Source organism: Mauremys mutica, chromosome 10, assembly GCF_020497125.1.
Source record: "Mauremys mutica isolate MM-2020 ecotype Southern chromosome 10, ASM2049712v1, whole genome shotgun sequence".
NCBI lineage: Eukaryota > Metazoa > Chordata > Testudines > Geoemydidae > Mauremys > Mauremys mutica.
In genome coordinates, this window is record NC_059081.1 from 9,372,981 (window position 1) to 9,395,994 (window position 23,014).

Sequence of the window (23,014 nt, forward strand, 5' to 3'; positions counted from 1 at the left end):
GGATCCTCAAGTATCCCAGTTCACATTAACATTTTGACTAGATAGCTAAGTATCAGGGGAAAGCCTGGAGGGGGTGGGGGAATTCCTAATGAAGCCTCTTATGGAATATCCTTAGCTAAAGGTTCAATTCTACTTCCATTAAAGTTAATGGGAATTTTGGCATTGATTTCAAATGGGAGCAGAAGCATCCAACCCCCATGGATGACAATATGAGTCTTTCCATTGACTGTACTGAGAACTGGATCAAGTCCTAAAGAACTAGCCTGAGACTAAATGATAAAAACGAATAACGGAAACACCACTTATACTGATGATAATTCAGTTCCAAAGACAAGATTAATCAAGAATTATAAAATTAGTCAATTGTCAACGAAATTTCAGAGTAATGGCAATTTAATGGAATTCGCATAGTACTCCCCAATACCGCACATTGTCCAAGAGTACTTTTCTTCCTAGCACTGAGCCAAATAGCCTCAGATCTACACTGCAAATCTTGACTTTCATATTTCACTCTCCCCACATGCTGTACAAAAACAGGAAGAGAAGAATTATCAGAGTTGAGGACCAAAGGGGAGCATTTTGGCCATTTTGTTTTACCTCCCTTCCCGGTCTGACTGGAGCGCATAATCCACAGATACCTCAGTTCATTTACTTATGCAACTCTTGCTTCCAATTCTGTAAATTAAAGTGAAATTAAGCCAAAATGTGCATTCCGGCTCCACTTACATATTACTCCATACAATTGTACTTTGTCTCCAGTTATAAAGCTAGATCCTACAGCTTTTACATATACCAAGCCTGCCAGATTGAATCTATAATAATTTCTTTCCCCCAATTTGAAAACCAAACCCACAGCTATAGAATTACTATGTAAACAGAGAGGCCTCAGAGAGCAACTGTATTTTGTCCTGAGATGACGAACAAAGCTTTTGTACAACAGGTGATGTATTCTGTTGGATATGAAATGACATTTGATCAGCAACATGAACTATCCTGCCATTTCAGCCCTATGAAGAACAAAAATGTCTGCATACGATAAACCATAATGAGATTTTATATTTGTACTGTACGTTTAAACTGAATGACCATGCTAATTTCAGTCCTCAACCTTTCAGAGCGCTAAAGATGCTCAGACTTGAGGAGAATTTCCATCAGAATGGCATGTCCAACTTACGAATCAGTGGCTGATGGCTCTGTACAGAACCTTAAATAAAAAGAATTTTGATCTCTTAACTGGGGTTTAGTGTGAAATTGTTGCTTCTCTTTTTGTATCTAGCTTTCAGATCAGTTCGTGTATAATTAAAGTCACTCTGCAATAGGCTTTGTGGTGCTGCTAACCATACTCTGAGCTGTACAAGTAGGATTGATTTCATGGATATCCATCAAAACACTGGAACAGTCTTTTTAGTGCAACATTGCAGAGGTCTGTACAAATGGACTTAAAGAAATTGAAATATCACAGGAGTTCAGGATCAAGGGACTTTCTACTAAAAGAAAACACTGAGAACCAGAACTGAAACATGCAGAAGAGAACAAAAAGGAAGCGGGGCTGGAAAGGGGGAGTGTACGGAAGTGAACAGAGGAAGGAAACAAGCTCATTCCACCTGGCAGTGTCTTGGACAGACAATCAGAATGGGGAAAGGGAAATCGACCCTTAACGCTCCAACGCCTGCATGTACTCACCAAGTGGAGGGAAGCCCCGAGCAGGGCTTGTATCTCGACTGCTCTCACGGCTGGTATCGCGGCTGCACCCCTGACTCATGCTGGGTCGGGGGATACGGCTGCTCCGTGCTAGCATGCAGCATGGAGAGTTTCAGAGAAGGTGAACAAGTTTAATGAGGACAGACAGCTTATCAAGTCAAGTTACATTTCTGTTAGTTAAGGTAATTATTACATTAGTAATTATCATCTGCTACAGCCATCTCAGGCCGTTCACAAACCAACTGTGTCACATGCCGAGCTGTGTTTTTAACTGGAAGTTTCAGCATCACTGAATGTCTGGCCGGCACAGTATGTTTGTCTCTCAGGCAATCCAAGCTTTGTTATTTGAGTAGAGCAGGAGATCTTCATTCATTTAAAGAGTGGCTGAGCTCTACTGCTATAGAAGCATGCAAAACAGCTGAGGTTAAAAGAAACCTTTCTGGAAGAATATTTGCTTAATTAGAAGAAGGAAGAAGCGTTTGTAACATGATCAGAATTATTTTAAAAATCATCACAAAAGAGAAAGCCGTTTCTATGTATGTTTGGCTTTTACAAGGATAGCTTTCTCATGATCAATTTTTTGGGGGAAAACAAGACATTGCAGTGTATAGATTTACAGAGGTAAATTCCCCCTTGAAAGATATTGTGAATAGAGAGGGTTACAAAGCAGTTTGAATTTCAAGACCACATGGGTTTCAATGGTTTCTGTCCTTTTACCAAAAGCTGCCTAATTTTTATTGCCTAAACATATCTAAAAGCAGAAATACACTCCACAAAGGTCCTTGTCATGCACTCCTTTCCCCAACAAAACTCTCATTGGGCCAGATTCTGATCTCAGGCACATGGATTATTCTGCTGATAATTCCACAGTCACTCCATTGAAGATGTATTGAGATCAGTAACCAAGATTAAAAACTGGCCCACCAGCTTCAGTGGGAGGTTTGCCTGAATAAGGAGAGCAGGATTGGGCCTTAGAGGGTTACTTAACCTATCAGTTAAGAGTAAATTTAAGTATGGGGTAAAAAGTGAACAACAAAATTGCCTCATGTAAACCATAACTGGATTATTCCTTTGTAAACTCTGTTTTATTTGGATATGGTAGCAACATGCCAATGAATCATAATTTGTAAATTAGTTCTGCATAAAAGAGAATGCACTGTATCACATTTGTACATGTAACAAAGAGAACCTGGATTACAATTAAGCACTGTGAATATATCTTGAATAATTAATGACTGTACTGAGTCTTTTCACTGTACTAGTCTTTGGAAACGAGAGTAGCTACTTTTAAACGAGTAGTTAGGAAAAGCCCTGAAGGAACTGTTCACAGTGCCTGGTCTAAAATCAGATCCTCAGCTTTGACTTGGATGGCCAGGGTGCAGAGATGCACATACCTTTGTGCTGTCACCTACTCTGCCTGTCTGCTCCATCACCAGTACTCAGCAGGATGCTCGTATTTGCAAAATTATGTCATATGCATGCCTTTGAGTGCAGAGTCTTTTCAATGTTTATAGTGCCTGCTCACAGATAGAGGAGGCTGGGGACACTGCAAACAGAGCCATGGTAATAGAAAAATTTAGCACACTGGGACTATTTTGTAGACTCATCAAGGAATGTGATAATAAATTAAATATTTTTGCAGTCCTCATTATTGAAGAATAGAATATTAGGGATGAGGAGGACAGAGTCACAGTAAATAATCTGTTTTTATATTATCAGTTAAGTGCTGGGCCTATCAGCCTTCAAAGTATCCCTTGAAGTATAACAGTACAGGACAAAATAGAATCCTTCCCATTTAGAGTAAGAAATTCAGATATAAACTTTTGCCAGATCCCTGGTTTCTCAAACCCCTCCCAGTTTTCCAAAACCCAACTTGTACATCTGTTTGATGAATTAATGGTTCTGATGTCTGAACTTTGATGTTGAACAATACAAGATGAACCATAGACCAACTTGATAATAACACCACCATGCCCAGAAGCCAAGAAAGTTATGAAGGAGATAGAGAGGTGGTGTTATAATAAGTAGGATTATCATGGAGTGAATGAAATTAGGACCCAAAAATACAGACGCCTCAGATAAAAAAAAAAAATATAGGACAGGAACAGGAAGCTTAAGTGTGAGCTGTGGGTGAAAAGGAAAACTCCCAAACGTAATCTACATGAGAAATATACTTATTTGGAACTATGGGGTTCTCTAAAAGTAGGACTGTTCACTCTTGGGTCACATGCTTACATGTAAATCTTGGCAGCCTTCACATGGAGGTAGTTTGCACAGGCATTCCTTTATCACAAGCACTTTCATTAAATTTATCTTTCATCTGTCAGTCTTCTTCCTGATTTAAGCACCCTAGGCCTAGCACATATTCTCAGTGCGATAGACGTGATCACTATAGAATGAACGATACAGGCAACACGTTTTTCTTTATTAACGGATTAAAAAGCCTGCATGCAGTATGAAGCATTTGTACTCTTGGATATTACAAATCAAAACAGAATACTCGATCCGATGCCACCCACTAGACACAATATCCAAGCAACCAGAAAAAAACACCTTATATTCTGATTTCCTAATGTAATGAGTGATATTTAAATATGATACATGCATGTTGGTGGATGGAGATACATACACAAAGGAAAGAGAATGGATGACAGGAATAGCAGGACCACAGAAAAGAAAAATGACATGAACTCCCAGGGATTTGCCCTGCAGTTCTCCATTGCCTTGAACACGGGTCATTTTAGGTATAAGACAAATAGTGGCTGTACAGGATGCCACATTTCAGGGGTTGTCATGAATCAGAGGGGAGTCTGTCTGCAAGAAGAAGTCATCCAGCCAGAAAGGTCAGACAGCCGGAAGGCTTGACTTCAGGATCCCATTCCAAAAAGTATGGACCACAAGGCAGGCAGCCAGCTGGACAGAAGACAAGCTCCAAAATTAGGGAAAACTAAAGAGCTGGGGAAGACAAAACGATAACGGTGGATGGATGCATAGAAAGAAAGCAGGATCTGCTATTTTAACTCAGAGGAAGTGGGACTCTCTAAAAAAAAATTCACCTTGGGCACCCAAAAATAAGCTGTGGACCAGCCTTCGGTGTGACTTTGAGTGCTCTCAGTACAATGCAGAGGAGACTTTCCACAGGCATTCTGTGTACTACAAACTTTCCAGTCTCATCTAAAAAGGTATAAGGAGATTGTTAGCTCAGTTAATTAGAAAAATATATGGCAATAGTGGGCCAAACCCTGGTGATCTTACTCATGCAGACTGTCCCGGAGAAGCTAAAGGGTTGACTCATGTGACCACCACTAGTAGGATCTGGCCCATCTCCTTGGTTGTCCATCTAATGTATGCAGGACACTTGAAACTTATACAAATCACAGTTCAAGTAGATATTAAGGGCACAGTGCTGGGTTCCATGCTGTCTCCTTTGCATCAGCTGATGGAACTCAAAGGCTCTGCAAAACCTGCTTAAGCAGCCACCAGATAACACCCACAGCAAAGAGGCAGAGTACAGCTGGCAGCCTACTTCAAGAACTGCCTTCTTCATTGTAGCAGACAAATGTGGGCTGAGCCCTTAAAAGCCCTGGGAGAAGTTAAACGATTTTGATGGTAAACTGGGCCTGCTACCAGCAAGTCCATCAGCTAACATTCTGAAGGAGAACAAACTTTATCCTTGAGTATCTATGATCCTTTTAGAATCCAACTGGTGCATGGGGATTTAGCCACTCAGCTCTCAAACTCATCATCAGTGCATTTACCTCTCCAAAGAGAAGTGCGTTGTTTACCTCACAGCATCTATTCAGTGTAATGCTAACGGAGATACATATGATGCTAACCGAGATACGTATGAAGCACAGGTAACACTGGTCTTCCTACAGAACCCGCTTGAAGCAGATGCCTACAATATCAGACGCATTTCCTTGATAGAGAAACTTTCATTCATGGATCTCCAAGTAATTTATAAACATTCCTGGGAGGTAATGAAGGATGGTCTTCCCATTGTACAGATGCACAGGGAGGTTTACAGCTCCACTGCATCATATAGCCAGGCCCCCATGTTGGGGGTGGCATGGAGCCCGACCAGCCCAGTAGACTCTCACATGATAACTCACAAAGGCACAGTACATCCCACAAGTGTCCATCAAAGAAAGGAAGGCATCCACTGCTACACCCCTTGCCAATAGGGAAGGGGAAAGAGGCCAGGAAAGGACTATGGCCCTGGTTCTGTGCCGCTTTGTGGGGCTAGGGCCACTACCACTACTAGCCTCACAAAGTCTTTGCCCTCAGAGGAGCACAAAATCTGCCCTCGTGGATGCCTCCTGCATGGAGTATCCTGGTGGTGGTGCAAGAGGAGATCAGCTCCTAACATCCTCCCTCTCTTGCATACACAACACAGACCAGTCACAATCTGGCCCTAAATTACTTACTCAGAAACCACACAAGTCAGTGGCTGAGCCTAGAATAGGACCCAGGAGTCCTAACTTCCAGTGCTGTAATGGTCTGATTTTTCAACACTAATGAACACCCAAGACAGCTGCAAGAGTTGGGCACATTTGAAAATCAAGCCATTTACTACTAACCTCTTCCCTCAAAGCTAAGGATCCGATTCAGCACGGTAGTTAAGCATGTGCATAATGTTAAGCATATGAGTAAGTCCCATTGAAGCCAATGAACTACTCGCTTGCTTAACGTACTTAAGAACCTTGTTGAATCAGAGCCCGAGAGAGCCCATCGATAGGCTTAGGGTGTACTGGATGGGAGGTGCTAGTTGATGAAATGGGCGGCTCTATGACTGGTGAGGGTAAATAGGATCTGAGACTCTTAAGAAAGTAAAATATAAAATAATTTAACAACCAAAATGCCAGGTAATTAATATACGGGGAAGGGGTTGAAAAGAGGACTGTGAGATCTTAAAGTTAAAGTTTCAAACTATAACTCAATCCAAACAAATGTTCTTGCTTTCTACAGCGTCCAGTTTTTTTAAAGGTCCAGAAAAGCTGCAGAGTTTCTGCATTTGAGTATTAAACCAACACAAAACTCAAAAAACACCTTGATCCCAACAACAGCCCAAAAGAACAGGCTTCAACCATCAGCCCAGAAGGAAAGAAAAGACTGACAGATTTGATAGCATCCTCACGCTCCCAAGGAACGAGCACTGAGGATTTTTGCAGGGGAGGCATATAATAGTGATGGGGTATAAGTTACCCTTTTATAGGAAATTCTCCAAGGCTCCCATAATTCACTTGAATGCACACAACCCAAGAGTGATTTATGCAAAATAAATTCCCTTTAGATAATAAGGACTGTTTCAGAATAGTCCATGTAACATGATTATCTGCATAAACAGAAACATGATGGTAATATCAGAGTTTGTTTCATTTTAACGGACAACACTAGTTTGCAGAATGACAGTAGAATAGTTAACTTTAGTAAGTAAGGGGGCAGCTTGGATTTTAAAAACACTAAACAATATATTTATACAGATGTAATAAAAATAGATAATATCAGAGGAGAAGAAATTTGAATTTTGCAAAATATTCACCATAAATAATGTAAAATGTAATGGATCATAATTCAGGATATGCTCTTAGAGAGACTTCCTAAGATCATTTCAATAAATCTGAAATATAAATAAGGAGTACTTCTATGTTGACATCTAATATGCTATAAACTGAGCAGTGGGCTTAAATTTAAAAGATGATGGCTGAAATCCTAGCCCTATTGAAGCCAAAGGCAAAAACTCTCATTTACTTCAGTGAGGCTACAATTTCACACAATGAGTTTAATTGCAACTTCTTATAAGTGCTCTAAAACTATATTATCTTTTTTTAAATGAAAAAAACATTTCTAAGAATTTATTTTCCCATGTAAACTTTGGTTAATTTCTGCAAATACTCATATTTCATATCAAAGTCATTAGCGGCAATAAGTATAGCTTTGGCTTATCCACAGAACATATATAAAGAATCATTTCTTCTTTCATTCAAAAGGACGGCTGTGTTTGTGAACATCTCTGGAATACTTGTTCAATTAATTTAAACCAAATTAGAGAGATCACTGGTAAATTTGAAAATAAAAGTGCATGCAGAATATTTATACAACAGCCAATGAGTCTCCACGTAGGACAAAAATATTTGTGAGCAAAACACTTCGCACGTGAATCTAAATGCAACCTAATAAAAGACTCCAGGATGTATGAGGTGATGCACATAAACTGTTCAGCGTGCCATATTACAAGAACAAGTCACAATCCTGCAAGGTGCTGAGTGCCCTCTGACTTCAATCAGTTCCCAAGGATTTCAGTCAGAGAGTATTCAGCATTTCACAGGAATTGCTCAGCTCCTCACAAGACTGGGCTATACAGTTTTATTTAAGCGTGAGATTCTTGCACGGTGGGCTTTGCCCTTCACTAATTCTTTCTTCATCCTGATTCAGAAACAAGAAAGATGATGCCACAATTTTGAACAGAAGGCACCATACGCTCTTTTGACCCACTCTGAAAACAGAGATCACATGGAATATTAAAATGACGTTTTAAAAACCGAATCACTAATAATATTTCCTCACATTGAAATTAATGTAATGCTTTAAGGATTCAAAAGCGCATGACGGTAAAATGCAGTCACGTCGGTTCCTTGTTAGCATGAATAACCTTCCCTTGAGCAAGCTGGCCGAGATGTCACGTCGGTGAGAATTCTTACCTAGTCCTATTCTGTTGGGGCTTGTCTCTCGGCTGCATCCCTGGCTTCGAGGGATCTTGCTGCGTTTTTCTGAGGATGATGGCACTGGTGGGACTCTAGCTGTTCCACTGGTCAGGCCGCCGTACGCACTTCCCAACAGCTTGCCAGGAGAACTAGACCGGCTGCCAGCTACAAAGGAACCAGAAGTAAGGAAGCACGATAAATCTTCTGGACAATTCAAAATAGAGATTTTTAAACACTTTTAAACAGGGCCTGGAATAAAGAGGGCTCCATCTAAGAGACTGATCCAAAGCCTGCTGAAGTTAATGGAAGGCTTTCTATGGGCTTTGGCTCTAGGGTGACCAGACAGCAAGTGTGAAAAATCAGGACAGGGGTAGGGGGTAATAGGCGCCTATGGAAGAAAATGCCCCAAATACCAGGACTGTCCCTATAAAATAGGGACATCTGGTCACTCTATTTGGCTCAGGCCCTACACAATACACAACTCAACAACTGGGCCTGTGTTATTTAGCCTGCCTGACCAAAGCAGCTAAAGAACAAATTTTTACATAAAATAATCCAGTGGGGAAAAATTAAGAACCCCATCTCAACAACAAAATTCTGGTAGATTACGATGATAAATGACCCAATCATATATAGCCTGTGAATACGTCACCACAGCTGGTCATAACAAACATTTACTTTGTATATGTGTTTGACTGGTTCAAATTAAATTGCTTAGCTGTACGTTTGCAGCTGGGTGAACTATTTGTAAGGCCAATTTTGCCTGTTCTTGTCTGTTTGAATTGTCCATGAACATATCACATTTTTCTAGACTCTGATCTGTGCAAACAGACTACTGACCAAGATTTAGTCACACAATGTATTCAAGCTGTTCATTAGTTAACATTTGAAATCTGAGCTGCATTTGGTATTTCTGACTGGACACATGGTCCCCATGGTATGTTTCTGTTGCCTGGTTGGATCTAAGAAACTCACAGAATCAAATTTTTGGCGGGAATACTCACATTTTCAAATTCAAAGTTTATTCTCCCTGATGTTTGCTTAAAGCTAAGCACAAAGGATTTTAAAAGAACTGGGCTTGGGACCCTTTTTGCTTCCTTAGCTGTATAAAGATGACCTTGAAAATATGCTGTTGCTGTGAGCTCTACTGTCAATAAATTTGTTTGCTAAAATATCCAGGGAAAGTACCTCTGAAAGGCGTCCAAACAGTCAAACAAATATAACATTTTGAACAATATTCATCGGTGGTTGTTTTTTAAATATTCACCCAGCTCTAATAATTTCCAGCAGAAGATTCATTCACACATAACTAATAATAGATGAGATAGAAATTGATCTGGAGTCTTTAGTCTAAAAATTTACACAACTTTATTAGTTGATAGAATAATATTTTAACCATCAGAGTTACATTATAAACTTACCTGCCCTTTCCTATTCTCTGCAGGTGACATTTTGCAAATATTGAAGCTCTCCAGTCACGTATCCCCCACCACTACAACATATAGCACTGGGAGTGCGCCAAAGCTCTGAACACATGCACCTTCCCTTTTACACTAATGCAGCACTCTAAAGGCCAAATACTCCTAGTTACACTGGTGTGATTCCACTTTAAAGGTGTTGAACTGATATAGAACAATTTGGCACCTAGGGTTTAAATCACAGGATCTTCTTCGCAATTCCTACAGTAACTTCACAAAGGGGTGGTCTCATTACGCAGAAAGTGTGTGTATCACATTAGTTATTGTGGAAAAGCTAAAGTGATCACAATACAAATCTGACATTTTGATTTTATTTTCATGCCTTTTCAACCTCCCACGGTGAATAAGGGGGTGGGGCATCCTAGACATTGAAATAGTTAACAACTGTGAACAAGAGAGCACATCAGAAAGAGAGTGTGAGAAACGGAAAATGTTTCTTACCACCAGCAGGATTAGCTGATCTGGATCCTTGTTTATGAGAGCAGACGAAAGGACAGGCAAAAAGTGGATTAAAAGACAGTAAGACAATACAGAGTTCAGCATGCATTATGTTATACATAATGTGAACTGATTTATTTGCAGACATACATTGCTCCTAAGCCTCTGAAAAATACAGCAAGTTAATGTGCAGATAAGCAGTTGGGCCCAACTTGCGTACATTTTTCCATTGCCACTTAATTTCCCTAGTCTCATAAATTTCTTTGAGTGAAGCCAATCATCTATGGTGGGTCAAAGTCTCCCGGATTTATAGCTGGGCTACTCTGAAAAAGGCAACAGGGTTGCCCTGCACGTGAGTCAGAGGAGAATTTGGCCCTGTATCTATATTACATTTGCACTCTAGAGTGGTTTATTTCATGCAGAGGTTGGCCTAAGAGACAGTGTTCAGATCCGGGGTTAGTCTGGCGTTGGGATTTGATGCCACTGCCCTGAAGCTGCACAAGCCATTCCTGAGAGATTTCAGCACCAAATGGGAGAAACCTTGAGAGATCAGCTGCTCTAATAAGATTTCCACCATCTTGAACTGAAATCCTTCTTGAGATATTTCAGCTTCATCTGAACTGGAATCAGGAAAAAGGCCATTTCCTGCTTGGACTGGACATGGATCCAAAGCCACTGCAGTGGGTTTGGATCCAGGCATCCAAATCCCAGCCTATCATCACCACAGTATGAAGGTGTTCAAGACTTGAGGTCTTCTGTTTGAAACCATCTCCAATAGAATGACTTTAAAACTGTTCCCTCTTCCCTTTAGCCCAGGGGTGGGAAAACTTTTTGGCCCAAGGGCCACATCTGGGAATAGAAATTCTATGGCGGGCCATTAATGCTCACAAAATTGGGGTTGGGGTGCAGGAGGGGGTGAAGGTTCTGGTTGGGGGTGTGGGCTCCAGGGTGGGGCCAGAAATGAGGAGATCAGGATGCAGGAGGGGGCTCTGGGCTGGGGCAGGCGAATAGGGTGCTTGGGCTCCAGCTGAGGGCTCTTGGGAGGGGCTGGGCATGAGGAGTTTGGGGTGCAGGCAGCTGCTCTGGGCTGGGACCAAGGGGTTTGGAGGGTGATCAGGGCTGGGGTTGGCATGCAGGGAGAGGCTCAGGGCTGCAGGCTCCAGGTGGAGCTCACTTCAAGCAGCTCCCGGAAGCAGCAGCCATGTACCCAATCCGGCTCCTATGTGGAGCTGCGGCCAGGCAGCTCTGCACGCTGCCCCGTCTGCAGGTGCTGCCCCTGCAGCTCCCATTGGCCGTAGTTCCCGGCCAATGGGAGCTGTGGGGGTGGTGCTTGGGGGGGGCAACATGCAGAGCGGAGCCCCTTGGCTGCCCCTACACATAGGAGCCGGAGCAGACCCATGCTGTTGCTTCTGGAAGCAGCGTGGAGAAGCCTCCGACCCTGCTCCCCGGCTGGAGAGCCAGAGCGGGGCAAGCCCCAGACCCTGCTCCCCAGCGGGAGCTTGAGGGCCGGCTTAAAACGGCTGGCTGTAGTTTGCCCACTACTGCTCTGGCCTGACATTCAGTGAAGATGTGACACCATGAACAGAGCAGACATTTTTCAGTGAGGCTGCAAAGCAAGACAAGTGCTCATAACAAAGAGTACTCTTCCCACCCTCCCATGCAAACTTAAGTCTATGAAGAGGCACTTCTCTCCTTGGGAACATACTCCCCATATGCAAATCTCCTGAGCCCTAGGTCAAAATTCTCCTCCCACACTCATATGGCAGATATTCTGCTCTCCCTTCATGGGGGAACCATGCCATGCAAGGAAACCAGAACTTCAGAGCCAGGATATGCCATGTGGATCAGACAGCACAACTTTTTTCCTATATCTATGCAGGAGAGATAGCAACCCCTGCCATTTTACACATTAACTTAGACAGCTCATGCTTAACACATATGGAGACGAGATAATGTAAGCAAGAGAAGCTTGGGAGAACAGGAACCCAACAGACAGTAGCAGGCTGCAGGTACAAGGAAGGTGTCCCACTAGGTAATACTTTAAGATTTAAGTCCAATATATATTAACGAGTATGATACATAGTAACAAACTTTACATGACTGGAATTTTTCAATTGTGCTGAGCAGAAAACTAGCAATTTCTATGCTTAAGAATTCAAATCTCAGGCCCTATTCTTTAACGACGACTTGGACTGTGAGCTCTTTGGGGTTGACCGTCTTTCTGTGATATGTGCATGCAGTGCCTAGCACAATGCGGCCCCATTTTTGGCTGGGGTCACTGCCACAACACAAATAAGAGATAATATTAATAAATATAGCCCCTGCCCCTCCCTTAAAAGAAAGGCTTCTTACGCTGGGACTGTGAAACTACTTTAGCACGGCTGCGGCCTCGGGTATCGGCAGGCGTTGAGGTAACACTTGTGGCACTTCCAGAGCTTTGCCTCCTTGTACGGATCCGACCTGGGGAATGCAAAGAAAAGTAGAATGTTAGCAGCTTGGTTCCAAGGGGAAACTTTGCTGTGGCTTCTAACTTGCTGTCTGTTCTATACTGAATTTTTATTTTTATTTTTTTGCAACAGTAACAATGATAAGAAGTGAATTCCCTGGAATGGCACTTGAAGTTTAAAACGCAATTAAAATGCTTTTTGACAAGAAAGGAACAAAGTTTCTAATATGGGCATAATAGGTGCACCCAGAAAATCTCACATTTGGGCACCAATGCTTTCATACCCCTATCTACATTTGCAAACTGACATGCATCAGTAACAGATTCTGCTGACACCACCTGGCCATGTGTATTTGTCTCAGGTGTGCCCATTATGCTCATGTTGGAAACGTCATCTCTAAGGGCTAGTCTACACTTACCGTCCGGGTCGACGCGGTGAGTTCGACTTCTCGGAGTTCGAACTATCGCGTCTGATCTAGATGCGATAGTTCGAACTCCGGAAGTGCCGCGGTCGACTCCGGTACTCCACCACTGCAAAAGGCGGTGGCGGAGTCGACCTTGGAGCCGCGGACTTCGATCCCGCGGCGTCTGGACGGGTAAGTAGTTCGAACTAGGGTACTTCGAGTTCAGCTACGCTATTCACGTAGCTGAACTTGCGTACCCTAGTTCGACCCCCGCCCTTAGTGTAGACCTGCCCTAAGAGTTACCTTGGTGTATATAAATTCAACTTATTTACCCACCAAGTTAGTGCGACTTTAATTGTAATGGAGAGTCCCATGCGACGCAATTAACACTGTGAGAGAAATCTTGTGCCTGCCCTTTATTTTTTTAAGCAAAGAATTTGTATAAAGTTTCTTGTTCAAAATGCTTTTTATTTCTCCCTCACAGAAATTTTAGCTGGAAAAGACCCATTAGCTTGTTCAGTGCATGTCCCTGCTTGGTCAGGGCTGTTCCTGACAGTATGTTCTTTCTAATTCTTGGACACAATTATGAGTCTTTAGTTGCTGGAAAAGGAATGATGATTAAGACCAATAAACAGAAAACCTCTGTCAGTCCTTTTCAACACCTCAGTTCCCAGCCAAACTTGAAACAGTCCTGGGATTGATGCCAGTACCAACACTGCATTCAGAGAACAAGTTCAAGTTTCAGGCATGATAATCAGAGGAAATAAAGAGACATATAAAAGATTACACATTCTGGACAATGTCATCCACTGATCACATAAGTCTGTCTCCACTGTTGTTGTTACAGAACATTTACACGGCACCATAAATGTAACTGGTGCATTACAAACACAGATAGATGCACATTTCCTGTGAGACAAGACAAATGCACACAGGACAATGCAGAGGTTGGCAGTTTGGGACTGACTGAACAGATTGACAGCTATGTTTTTTCTGTCAGAACTCTCACAACACTGGTAACATGGCTGGAAAACACTTCTGATAAACCTGTCACACTGTATTTCTAACAGGAAACTTCAATTTCAGAGGAAAAACAAACATAAGAACGGGTTCTCATTTGCATGGGAAGTGAGAAACATGGGCTGAAGCTGAACTTAGAACACATGTATTTTCAGTGTCCCATTTTAAAAACATTAGCTAAGTAGGCTTCGGAATTTATAGCGATTCTCCCATTGAAAAAATATTTCTAGCCTTGGTACAGTAGAAATCCTGGGCCAGATTCTCTACAGCATTGCAGCCCCTAAGCACTGCTCAGGAAAAGGGGCCAATATCCAATCACCACTGCCCAGAAGAGAGTTCTCTATGGTGGGAATTGTCTGGTGGGTGTAAATATGGTGATTTGGGGGGAGGGATAGCTCAGTGGTTTGAGCATTGGCCTACTAAACCCAGGGTTGTGAGTTCAATCCTTGAGGAGACCACTTAGGGATCTGGGGCAAAAATTGGTCCTGCTAGTGAAGGCAGGGGGCTGGACTCGATGACCTTTCAAGGTCCCTTCCAGCTCTAGGAGATTGGTAGATCTCCTTTTATTATCTTTATCTGCTGCCTTGCTCTCCATCTAGCATAGGAGGAGATGTGTCAGCAAGGAGTAGGGGACATGGCAGAACTCTGCTGTGCTATCCCTTTCCTGGTGCAAATTCCATTAAAGAGTGAACGTCAGTGGTGGAACTTACAGCTGCCTCGCAGCAGCTTGGAGAATCACATGGCTGGGACTAGCCCCAGCTCCCTGTCACTTCCTCTGCTCCCAGCAGAGCTCCAGAGGAAGAGAATATCTAGCTCCATATGTTCCCGGCCTCACTGTGGCAAATTCTATGCTGACTTCCATCCCCCGGATCTCGGTGGGTTTGCACAATTTGTGCAGAATTTGGCACGCAGGCTGTGCTCTATTTCTAGACTTCAGCGGCGGCAAGAAAAAAAAAGTATGGGTGACACAGGCCCATATCGTACCTTAGGAGGTGGCAACTCTATACAAGAGTTTAATCTGTTCTATCTCATCCTCCAAACTTCAAGGTACAGATGAAAATACTGAGCATTGTACAAAGTACCGGATGATAAGCTGAAATTCAAAGTCTAAACTAACGGATTTCATGGGGAAGTATCATCAGTAATCTGTATGTGCTAGATGTCAGCCTGCCCTGACAGCACGGATAAGATGGGAGAAGTCTGAAATTTTCCTGTTGCGTGCACTCCCCTCCTTTTTTCGGTTTGAGGTCCCAGAACTTTTCTGTCCCTCCTGTGTCCGATAAAGGGAGAAATGGATTTTGTAAACAGCAGAAGGAAATCGGAACTAATTGTAATGAACAATTGTTCTACATTTATAAAACACAAGGCTAAACTCCAAGACATCGAGATCTTCCTGCAGAGGAACCAAGGCATCGTTTTTCTTTTTAAATGCTAGCCCTGTTAAGTAGGAGGGAAAGAGTCAGAGGAACAGAACACAATGTCAAAATAAATCAACGCATGCTTGTTTCCAGTCATGCTAATAAAGCATTCAGGCCCTATCCAATGCCTTTTGAAGTTAATGGAAAGACTTCCATTGACTTCTCTGGGCTTTGAATCAGAGCTTCAAAGTAAAAGTCTGCCTTCTGTTTTGCTTGGCAGATCTCAACACTGATACCTGGTCTTTCTACCAGGCACAAAATTCTTCCTGAATTCAATGGGGGTTCCTCACATGTTGGGGGAGAGATATCAGCACTGAGAATGGCTACCTTGCTCTGAGATAAGAGTTTTATCCTTATTTTAGTAATAGGATTTAAATTTTCTCATCCTTTTAAACAGGCACTGTATTTTTAACTGAGTATGTAACTGGGATTGAAAGACAAGCAGATGTCCCACCACCATGCAAGTGAGATTGGGGTAACCTAATCCACAAATGTATGGCATTCTCCCCCTTTCCATATGCTTGCCTTACATGGTGCAGGCCCAGCAACTGAAGAGAACTAAATTAATTTCAAGCATTGCAGAGTTGTGACTCCCAGTATAACATGATGCTATCCCATCTTTATTCCATGATACTGTGCCATTATATGAAAGCACTGAAAACTCACCTCCCATTGATACACAATGATATACGGGTGGATATAGCATAATGTTGTGATAACAAGTCACTCTGGGATTACTTTGTCCCAGACCATACACAAATAAAGGGAACAACTGAAGGGGCAAATTCTCTCAATAACCCTTAGGGCCAAATTCTTCCCTCAGTTACAAGGAGAAAATGGCCTTCAATGTCTCTAAAACTTTTCTATGGAAGCATGTGAAATGGCAGAACACTTAACACGGAGGTTGCCCAGTGATGGCTTGTGCCCTTCTGGAATAATGAGTTCAGCAAAATTCAAACATCTGAAAACTGGGAAATACACAGTGAAGTTAAAGACTCACGCAACCTTAACTCTGGAGCTGACAATGGCCACTGGGAATGATCTCCATGCACACTAGCTGGATTCACTGTGTTATGTATCACTGCAGTAAATGGTGGAGGAAGAAGTTGGAGCAGCTTGGAAGAGCTGGGCTTGTGACATGAGACCATCTGGCTCCGAGTCTCCCGCAGGTAATTATCAAAAGAAAGAGGTACCGGTGGGCAGGGGCGGCTCTACAAATTTGGCCGCCCCAAGCAATCATGCCCGGGAGGCACCCCCGAGCCGCGGGAGCAGCGGACCTCCCGCGGGCATGACTGCGGAGGGTCCGCTGGTCGTGCGGCTCAGCTGGACCTCCCGCAGCTGCGGACGGTTCGCTGGTCCTGCGGCTGTGGTTGAGCTGCCGCAGGCATGCCTGCGGGAGGTCCAGCCGAGCCGCGGGACCAGCGAACCGTCCGCAGTCATGCCTGCGGCAGGTCCGCTGGAGCCGCCGGCCGAGCGTCCCCTCCGCAGTCATGCCTGCGGCAGGTCCGCTGCCCCCGGGGCTCCGGTGGACCTCCCGCAGGCATGACTGCGGCAAGTCCGCCGGCCCAGCCTGCCGCCCCCCCGGGAAAGGGCCGCCCCAGGCGGGTGCTTGCCCCGCTGGGCTCTGGAGCCGGCCCTGCCGGTGGGCCTTGCGCTTCCAGTCTGCCTCGTTTCAATACAGAATTGTGTAGGTGGTGTCAGTAGCAGGGCACTGGGGGCTTCTTGCCATGGGTGTTGTGAGTAGTGAGGTGGGATATGAGAGCAGTCTGTGGATTTAATGATGGATATGGGAAAGTATAGGATTAGGTGCTATCCTGTGAGCTAGTGTGACGGGTTGGGAAAGTGTATAAAGCAGTGGTTACACTTTACCAGGGTGGTATTCTGTCTGGGGAGCAGGCTCAGTGTTCAAGCACAGGGCACATGCAGTAGCACCTGTCCATTAGTGAAAAGGCCAAGTGGGAGTGTGCATGTTGGTGGGGCACCACCGAAAGAGAGCAGAGTGAAGGTTGTGGGGGCATTTCCCTTAACTCTGTACTTCCTGGTTTTCAGACGTGTGAGTTGAAGAGGAGCAGGGTCCCCAAGATCCCAGAAAGCACAGTGGGCAGGGACAGGGGTTCAGAGCACTACAGAGGGGTAGGGCTCCCCCAGATCGCAGCATACACATGGAAGGTGAGAATTCAGGGCTAGCAAACCCCTCCACTCCTAAACTCCCATCTTCCTCTGCTACCTCTCTCATTCTCCAACCCCTCAAGTCTTCTCCTCCCTGAATCCCTCCTCTCTTCCCCTTTACCTAAGCCCTCCAACCCCATCCCTCCCCTTCCACCCATTTCCATTTATCCTCCCCCACAATACCCCCATCCTTTGCTGCAGACCCAGACCCATCTTCCTCTACTACCACCTACCCTTGCACCCCTAACCACCCCTTCCCTCACAGTCAGCATTCACATACGCAATTTATTTTCTTTTAAAAAAATAGTTTCAGCACCTTCTGAATATTCTGCTGTACTCAGATTACATTTCTGAAAAATAAAAGAAAATAATAATAATAAACTAACTAACAAAACAAACCCTTCATGTCGTTATATAATGCCTGCACCTGTAATATTCACTCCATGCATCTGAAGAAGTGAGGTGTTTTTTTTCTTTTTTTAACCCACAAAAGCTTATGCCCAAATAAATTGGTTAGTCTTTAAGGTGCCACCGGACTCCTTGTTGTTTTTGTAAAACAAACCCAAACACCCTGACATAGGCAGATTTTCCTCTACAGTTTACACTTCATTCTCAGATTTCTGCCCAGGGTGCATTTCAGAATTCAAACTTGCTAGAATCTGTGAATTTAATAAAATGCAGGTTTTTTCCTGGGGCTGTATCACGGTGACCTGTGTCAAGTATACCTGTTCTCGACTCCTAAGGCCAGTCTCAGCATTGTGTTCTTGGTGTATGCTGAGCATGCCACCCCCACCCAGAGGGGCAAGGTTCCCCAGATCCTGGCTCATATGGGGGGAAAGAGAGAGGGGCTTAGAAACCCCCAGAACCTGGGTCACAGGAGGTGGGGGCAGTTAAGGAGGGGTCAAACACTCACAGATGTGCAGGGGCCCTTAGATCCTGGCATGCAAACATGGGGGCAGGGAGCTGGGCTCAGACACCTCCGGGAGAAGGGACCCCCAGATCCCAGAGGGTGAGGAGTTCAGACATTCCCTGATAGGAAAGTTCCCTCCAGAACCTGGCTCACACGAGGAGGAGCAGGGAAGGGGGAGGGGGGGTAATCACCCTTCCCCCACCCTCCGAAGAAAGGGAATGTGGGACTTACAGGCACATCTGCTCCTATTCTCCCCCAGTCCCCCATCACTCCCCCCCCTTTCCCAATGTCCTCCCATCTCGTCGCAGTCCCCCCAGTCCCCTCACCTGATCCCAACCCCTCTCCCTCTTTCCCCACTACTTTTCTATCCCAATCACTCTCCCCTCCCAGTGAGCATTTGCTTGCATAGTTTCTTTTCAAAAAATGGTTTCAAGCAACTTTCATTGCTCTATACTCCGATTATACTTCCCCAAACTAAAAACTTTGACAGAGGCAGACTGGCACAATATACCTGCTGTTTTTACTCCAGATTTCTGCACTGGATTGGACTGGAACTCTCAGTGCCCAGTCTGGCTTCAGATTCAGTAACCATAACATACTCTCAGACCCACTCAAGTGTTGTGATGTAAAGGTAGTTTTCCAGATAGATAGCCTCTCCGCACGTGCTCAGTATAATCCATTAGGCACGTTAGCCCCAGCATGCCTACCTAGAGACACAAACTGCTTTTCAAATAACATTTTAATCTGAAGTCCCCCAAAGGACTGGTGGGTGCCAGGCACTCTGTTGGGGGTCCCTTGAGCATTTGAGACCCTGGTGCAATGACCTGAGCTCTGGTTTGATCTCTGTCTGTGAGGGGAAAAAAACATGACAGAATGTGTCAACTGTAAGAAAAGTTGCTTTTTCAGGAAGATGTGTTGCGGGAACTCCTTGGCCAAATGGCCTCAAATTTGACAATACCCAGGGCACCCATGATGCACACCAAATTTCAAAGCAATCTAATTAACTATCTGGCTTTTAGAGCACTTTGAGCAGCTGAACTTTAAATGGAAAGCTGGTCTTAACCTTAACCATGAATGCTCTCTCCAAAGTTATGGTCTCTGACTTTTAACAGTTACAAGTCTATCTATTTATCTTTAGCCAGGGCGTTTAATCTTACAGATCACATACCGAACGCTTTCAAGCTCCTGCTCCGCGAATGACTGCTGAAGATTCTAAACCTTTCCCATCCCCCCCAAACACTGAATAATGAGTTAGCTCAGCAACCTGCACAATGAATGGATTTAAACGAGAGAGATGTGTGCAGAAGCCTTTCCCAGCCTCTAGCCCAAGCAGCTGTTGCCGAGCTGGTGCAATAGATGTCACAAACACGGCACCCCAAAACACAAGGCTTATGTTAATCAGAAACAAAGATGATCACATGGAAATAAAAATCATTATTTCATTAGGTCACTGCAAGCAGGCTTGACTGAGATGGAACACAACCTAGAGGGATTCTGGGATAATTCATACATTATTAACTCACCTCTGGGATACTATTGTTTCCTTATGGTGATAGATAGATAGATAGATAGATAGATAGATAGATAGATAGATAGATAGATAGATAGATAGATAGATAGATAGATAGATAGATAGATAGATAGATAGATAGATAGATAGATAGAAAGCATACGGAAACAATAGTATCCCAAAGTTGAGTTCTCACACACACACACACACACACACACGATTTTTAAATTAGTCTGTAGGATTTAGCCACATTTTCCCATTACAAATAATGGAAAATAGATCTAAATCTTTTGGCTTGCTATGAAAATCTCAAGTACATATGATAGCTTGTAAGATACATTGCACTAATACAGTAACAGAAAGCATTTTTCTAAGGTCTCTGAGTAACCTGCAAGGAAGATGCTGTATCCTAGAATCCACAGTCCAATTGTGCTGCCTCTGACTATAAGCCACTTTCTCTACTGAGTCATTATATCCCAGCCAGAATAATGAATTTCATGCAGCACTTACTAGAAAAATGCATCAAATCCAAACAATGAATAGATACTTCCCAAAAGGCAGGGCAAAAAGAGCCCAGGAAGCTGCCTTTTTTCCCTGGCTTTGTTTTCATATCAATTCAAACTGCAGAGGCAATGAGTCATAATTTGTAATCACCAATTTTTCTGATCCTCTCCAAAAGAATTACTGTAGCTCAATGGCAATGTTATTGTAAAGAGAACAGATAAAGGAAATGCTCAGGCTATTTTCTAAGAATCATAAAATGCAGGCATAAAAATTTGCCCTTGGTTGAGACTTGACCCATGACACCAGATTCTGCTCTCGGTACAGAAAGCTTTTCCTTTGTGTTCAGTAGTTTTAAAGACAAAAAAAGTCCTGGTAATTTTAAAAACAGACACAGTCAATGAACCATGCCCAAGTTCAGGTTTGTAACAAATGCAGAAACTTGGTAAATTGAAATAGCTAGATCAGGCAGATATATTTCTAAGATATTATCTAAATAATCCACCATAATTTCATTGACTTCAGTGGAGTGGCATCAGATTTACAAAGACATAACTGTGATCAGAATCTGGCCCAATGTCTCAAGCCAGAAATAACTTTATTCATTTGTGTATATAAACATGATATATTAAAAACACTTAAGTTGGTCATTTTCATGTATTCACACACTGACATAAACAAAAGGATTTCTTCTGAACAATTCTTATCCTCAAGGGCTTCATCATGTAAGGTTCTGAGCTCCTTTTGTTAGATAATGAGCACCTTCAGCTCCCGTTGGATGCAGAGGGAGGCAGAAGTGCATGGTACCTTGAGGATCTAGCCTGTATGCTCTACTGTGAAGGAGAATTCTTTTAGTGCACTGTCTGAAAATGAATAAAAATAAATCCATAATACAGTTTAATCAACTCGGCGCTTTTGGAAAAAGATAACAACAATCACACGTTAGCAACTGATATGAACACAGACGATAACTGATGTTCTCTCTGTGTGAGATCACATATCTAAGCGAGCGGGCCAATTCTCCTTCATGTGATGAAAAAGATTTAAAAAAGAAAAACGTCTGTAGCAGGTTCTGAGAATCATTTAACTGATTCACCACTAGATGGCATCTGTGTCCATCTACTGGTAAAAAAAAAAAAAAAGCTTAAGGGTTATCAACTATATAAGCAGCAAAGAATCCTGTGGCACCTTATAGACTAACAGACGTTTTGCAGCATGAGCTTTCGTGGGTGAATACCCACTTCTTCAGATGCAAGACATTGCATCTGAAGAAGTGGGTATTCACCCACGAAAGCTCATGCTGCAAAACGTCTGTTAGTCTATAAGGTGCCACAGGATTCTTTGCTGCTTTTACAGAACCAGACTAACACGGCTACCCCTCTGATACTTGATCAACTATATAGTTATTCATATAAATGAGTTTACAATGAGCATCAATATGGATTCCAGCCACATCTAGCAGAAGTCCTATTTTACAAACATAAGGGACACCAGATTTTGTCAGTTTTATTCATGCTAAGAAGTGCCTTACCATGAAAGCAAATCTCAATGCATCCAAGGTTATCAACAGACTTTATGCTGAAAATGTAGGACCTCCAGAGTACAGAGAGTTGAATGAACCACATCACGACAATGCTACGGTGCTACTTTGCTTAAATAATTAGGTAAAATAAAGTACATTTTCCTGGAAACCAAATAACCAGATTGCCAAAAATGTGACATGGGTCACGCCCACAGACCAAAATAGGAAAGAAATCCATCATCTAAGTATCTCTGTTTCAGCTACAATATTCATTCAGATTTATGGACAAATCTGAAAGCCATTACTCAGGCTAAAGTACGAACTCCATTGGAGTGCTGTGAAAGGAAAGAGAGCAGGACAGAGGAGGGACGACGTCTTCTTGTACTTTGTGCTTCTCCAAGTGCTCTGTCGAGGCTCAATAAACAGTATTTATCACTCACCTGACCACTCTGTATGAACTTGGGAGATTAACACACACTCTAAACAATTACGGTTTGGTTTTGTTTTTTTCCCAAGTGGACAAAATTCATATAGTCATACGTCATTCTCTTCCCTTTATGGGAGAGGTTAGTCTGTAGTGTCTGAAGGGTTAGGTTTGTGCTCACTTTGGAAATATGGCAAAAAGGGCAAGGGAAAGTACAGTCCTTTCTTTAACAGAAAATCTGTTTCCAAACTGGAGTCACTAGGTTTCATGACAATACAGGGGCAGAAGGGTAAGCGAAGTTCCTGGATGTGTATGTAAATATAGTCATGGGTAATCAGTTACCGTCTTTTTAAGACATGTGGAACACTG

At 43.1% G+C, this 23,014-nt stretch overlaps 1 protein-coding gene across 13 annotated transcripts in view; it reads right to left on the reverse strand.

Annotated features, from left to right (window-relative positions):
• Positions 1–23,014, reverse strand: part of CLASP1 (cytoplasmic linker associated protein 1) — a 267,069-nt gene that overhangs the window by 91,508 nt on the left and 152,547 nt on the right. For all 13 annotated transcript variants that reach the window (XM_045031770.1, XM_045031772.1, XM_045031768.1 and 10 more), the window contains 2 exons: positions 12,674–12,781; positions 8,403–8,570 (listed from right to left, as the gene is read on the reverse strand). In XM_045031770.1, coding sequence (XP_044887705.1) covers positions 8,403–8,570; positions 12,674–12,781 — 276 coding nt within the window. The remainder of the gene's footprint in view (positions 1–8,402; positions 8,571–12,673; positions 12,782–23,014) is intronic.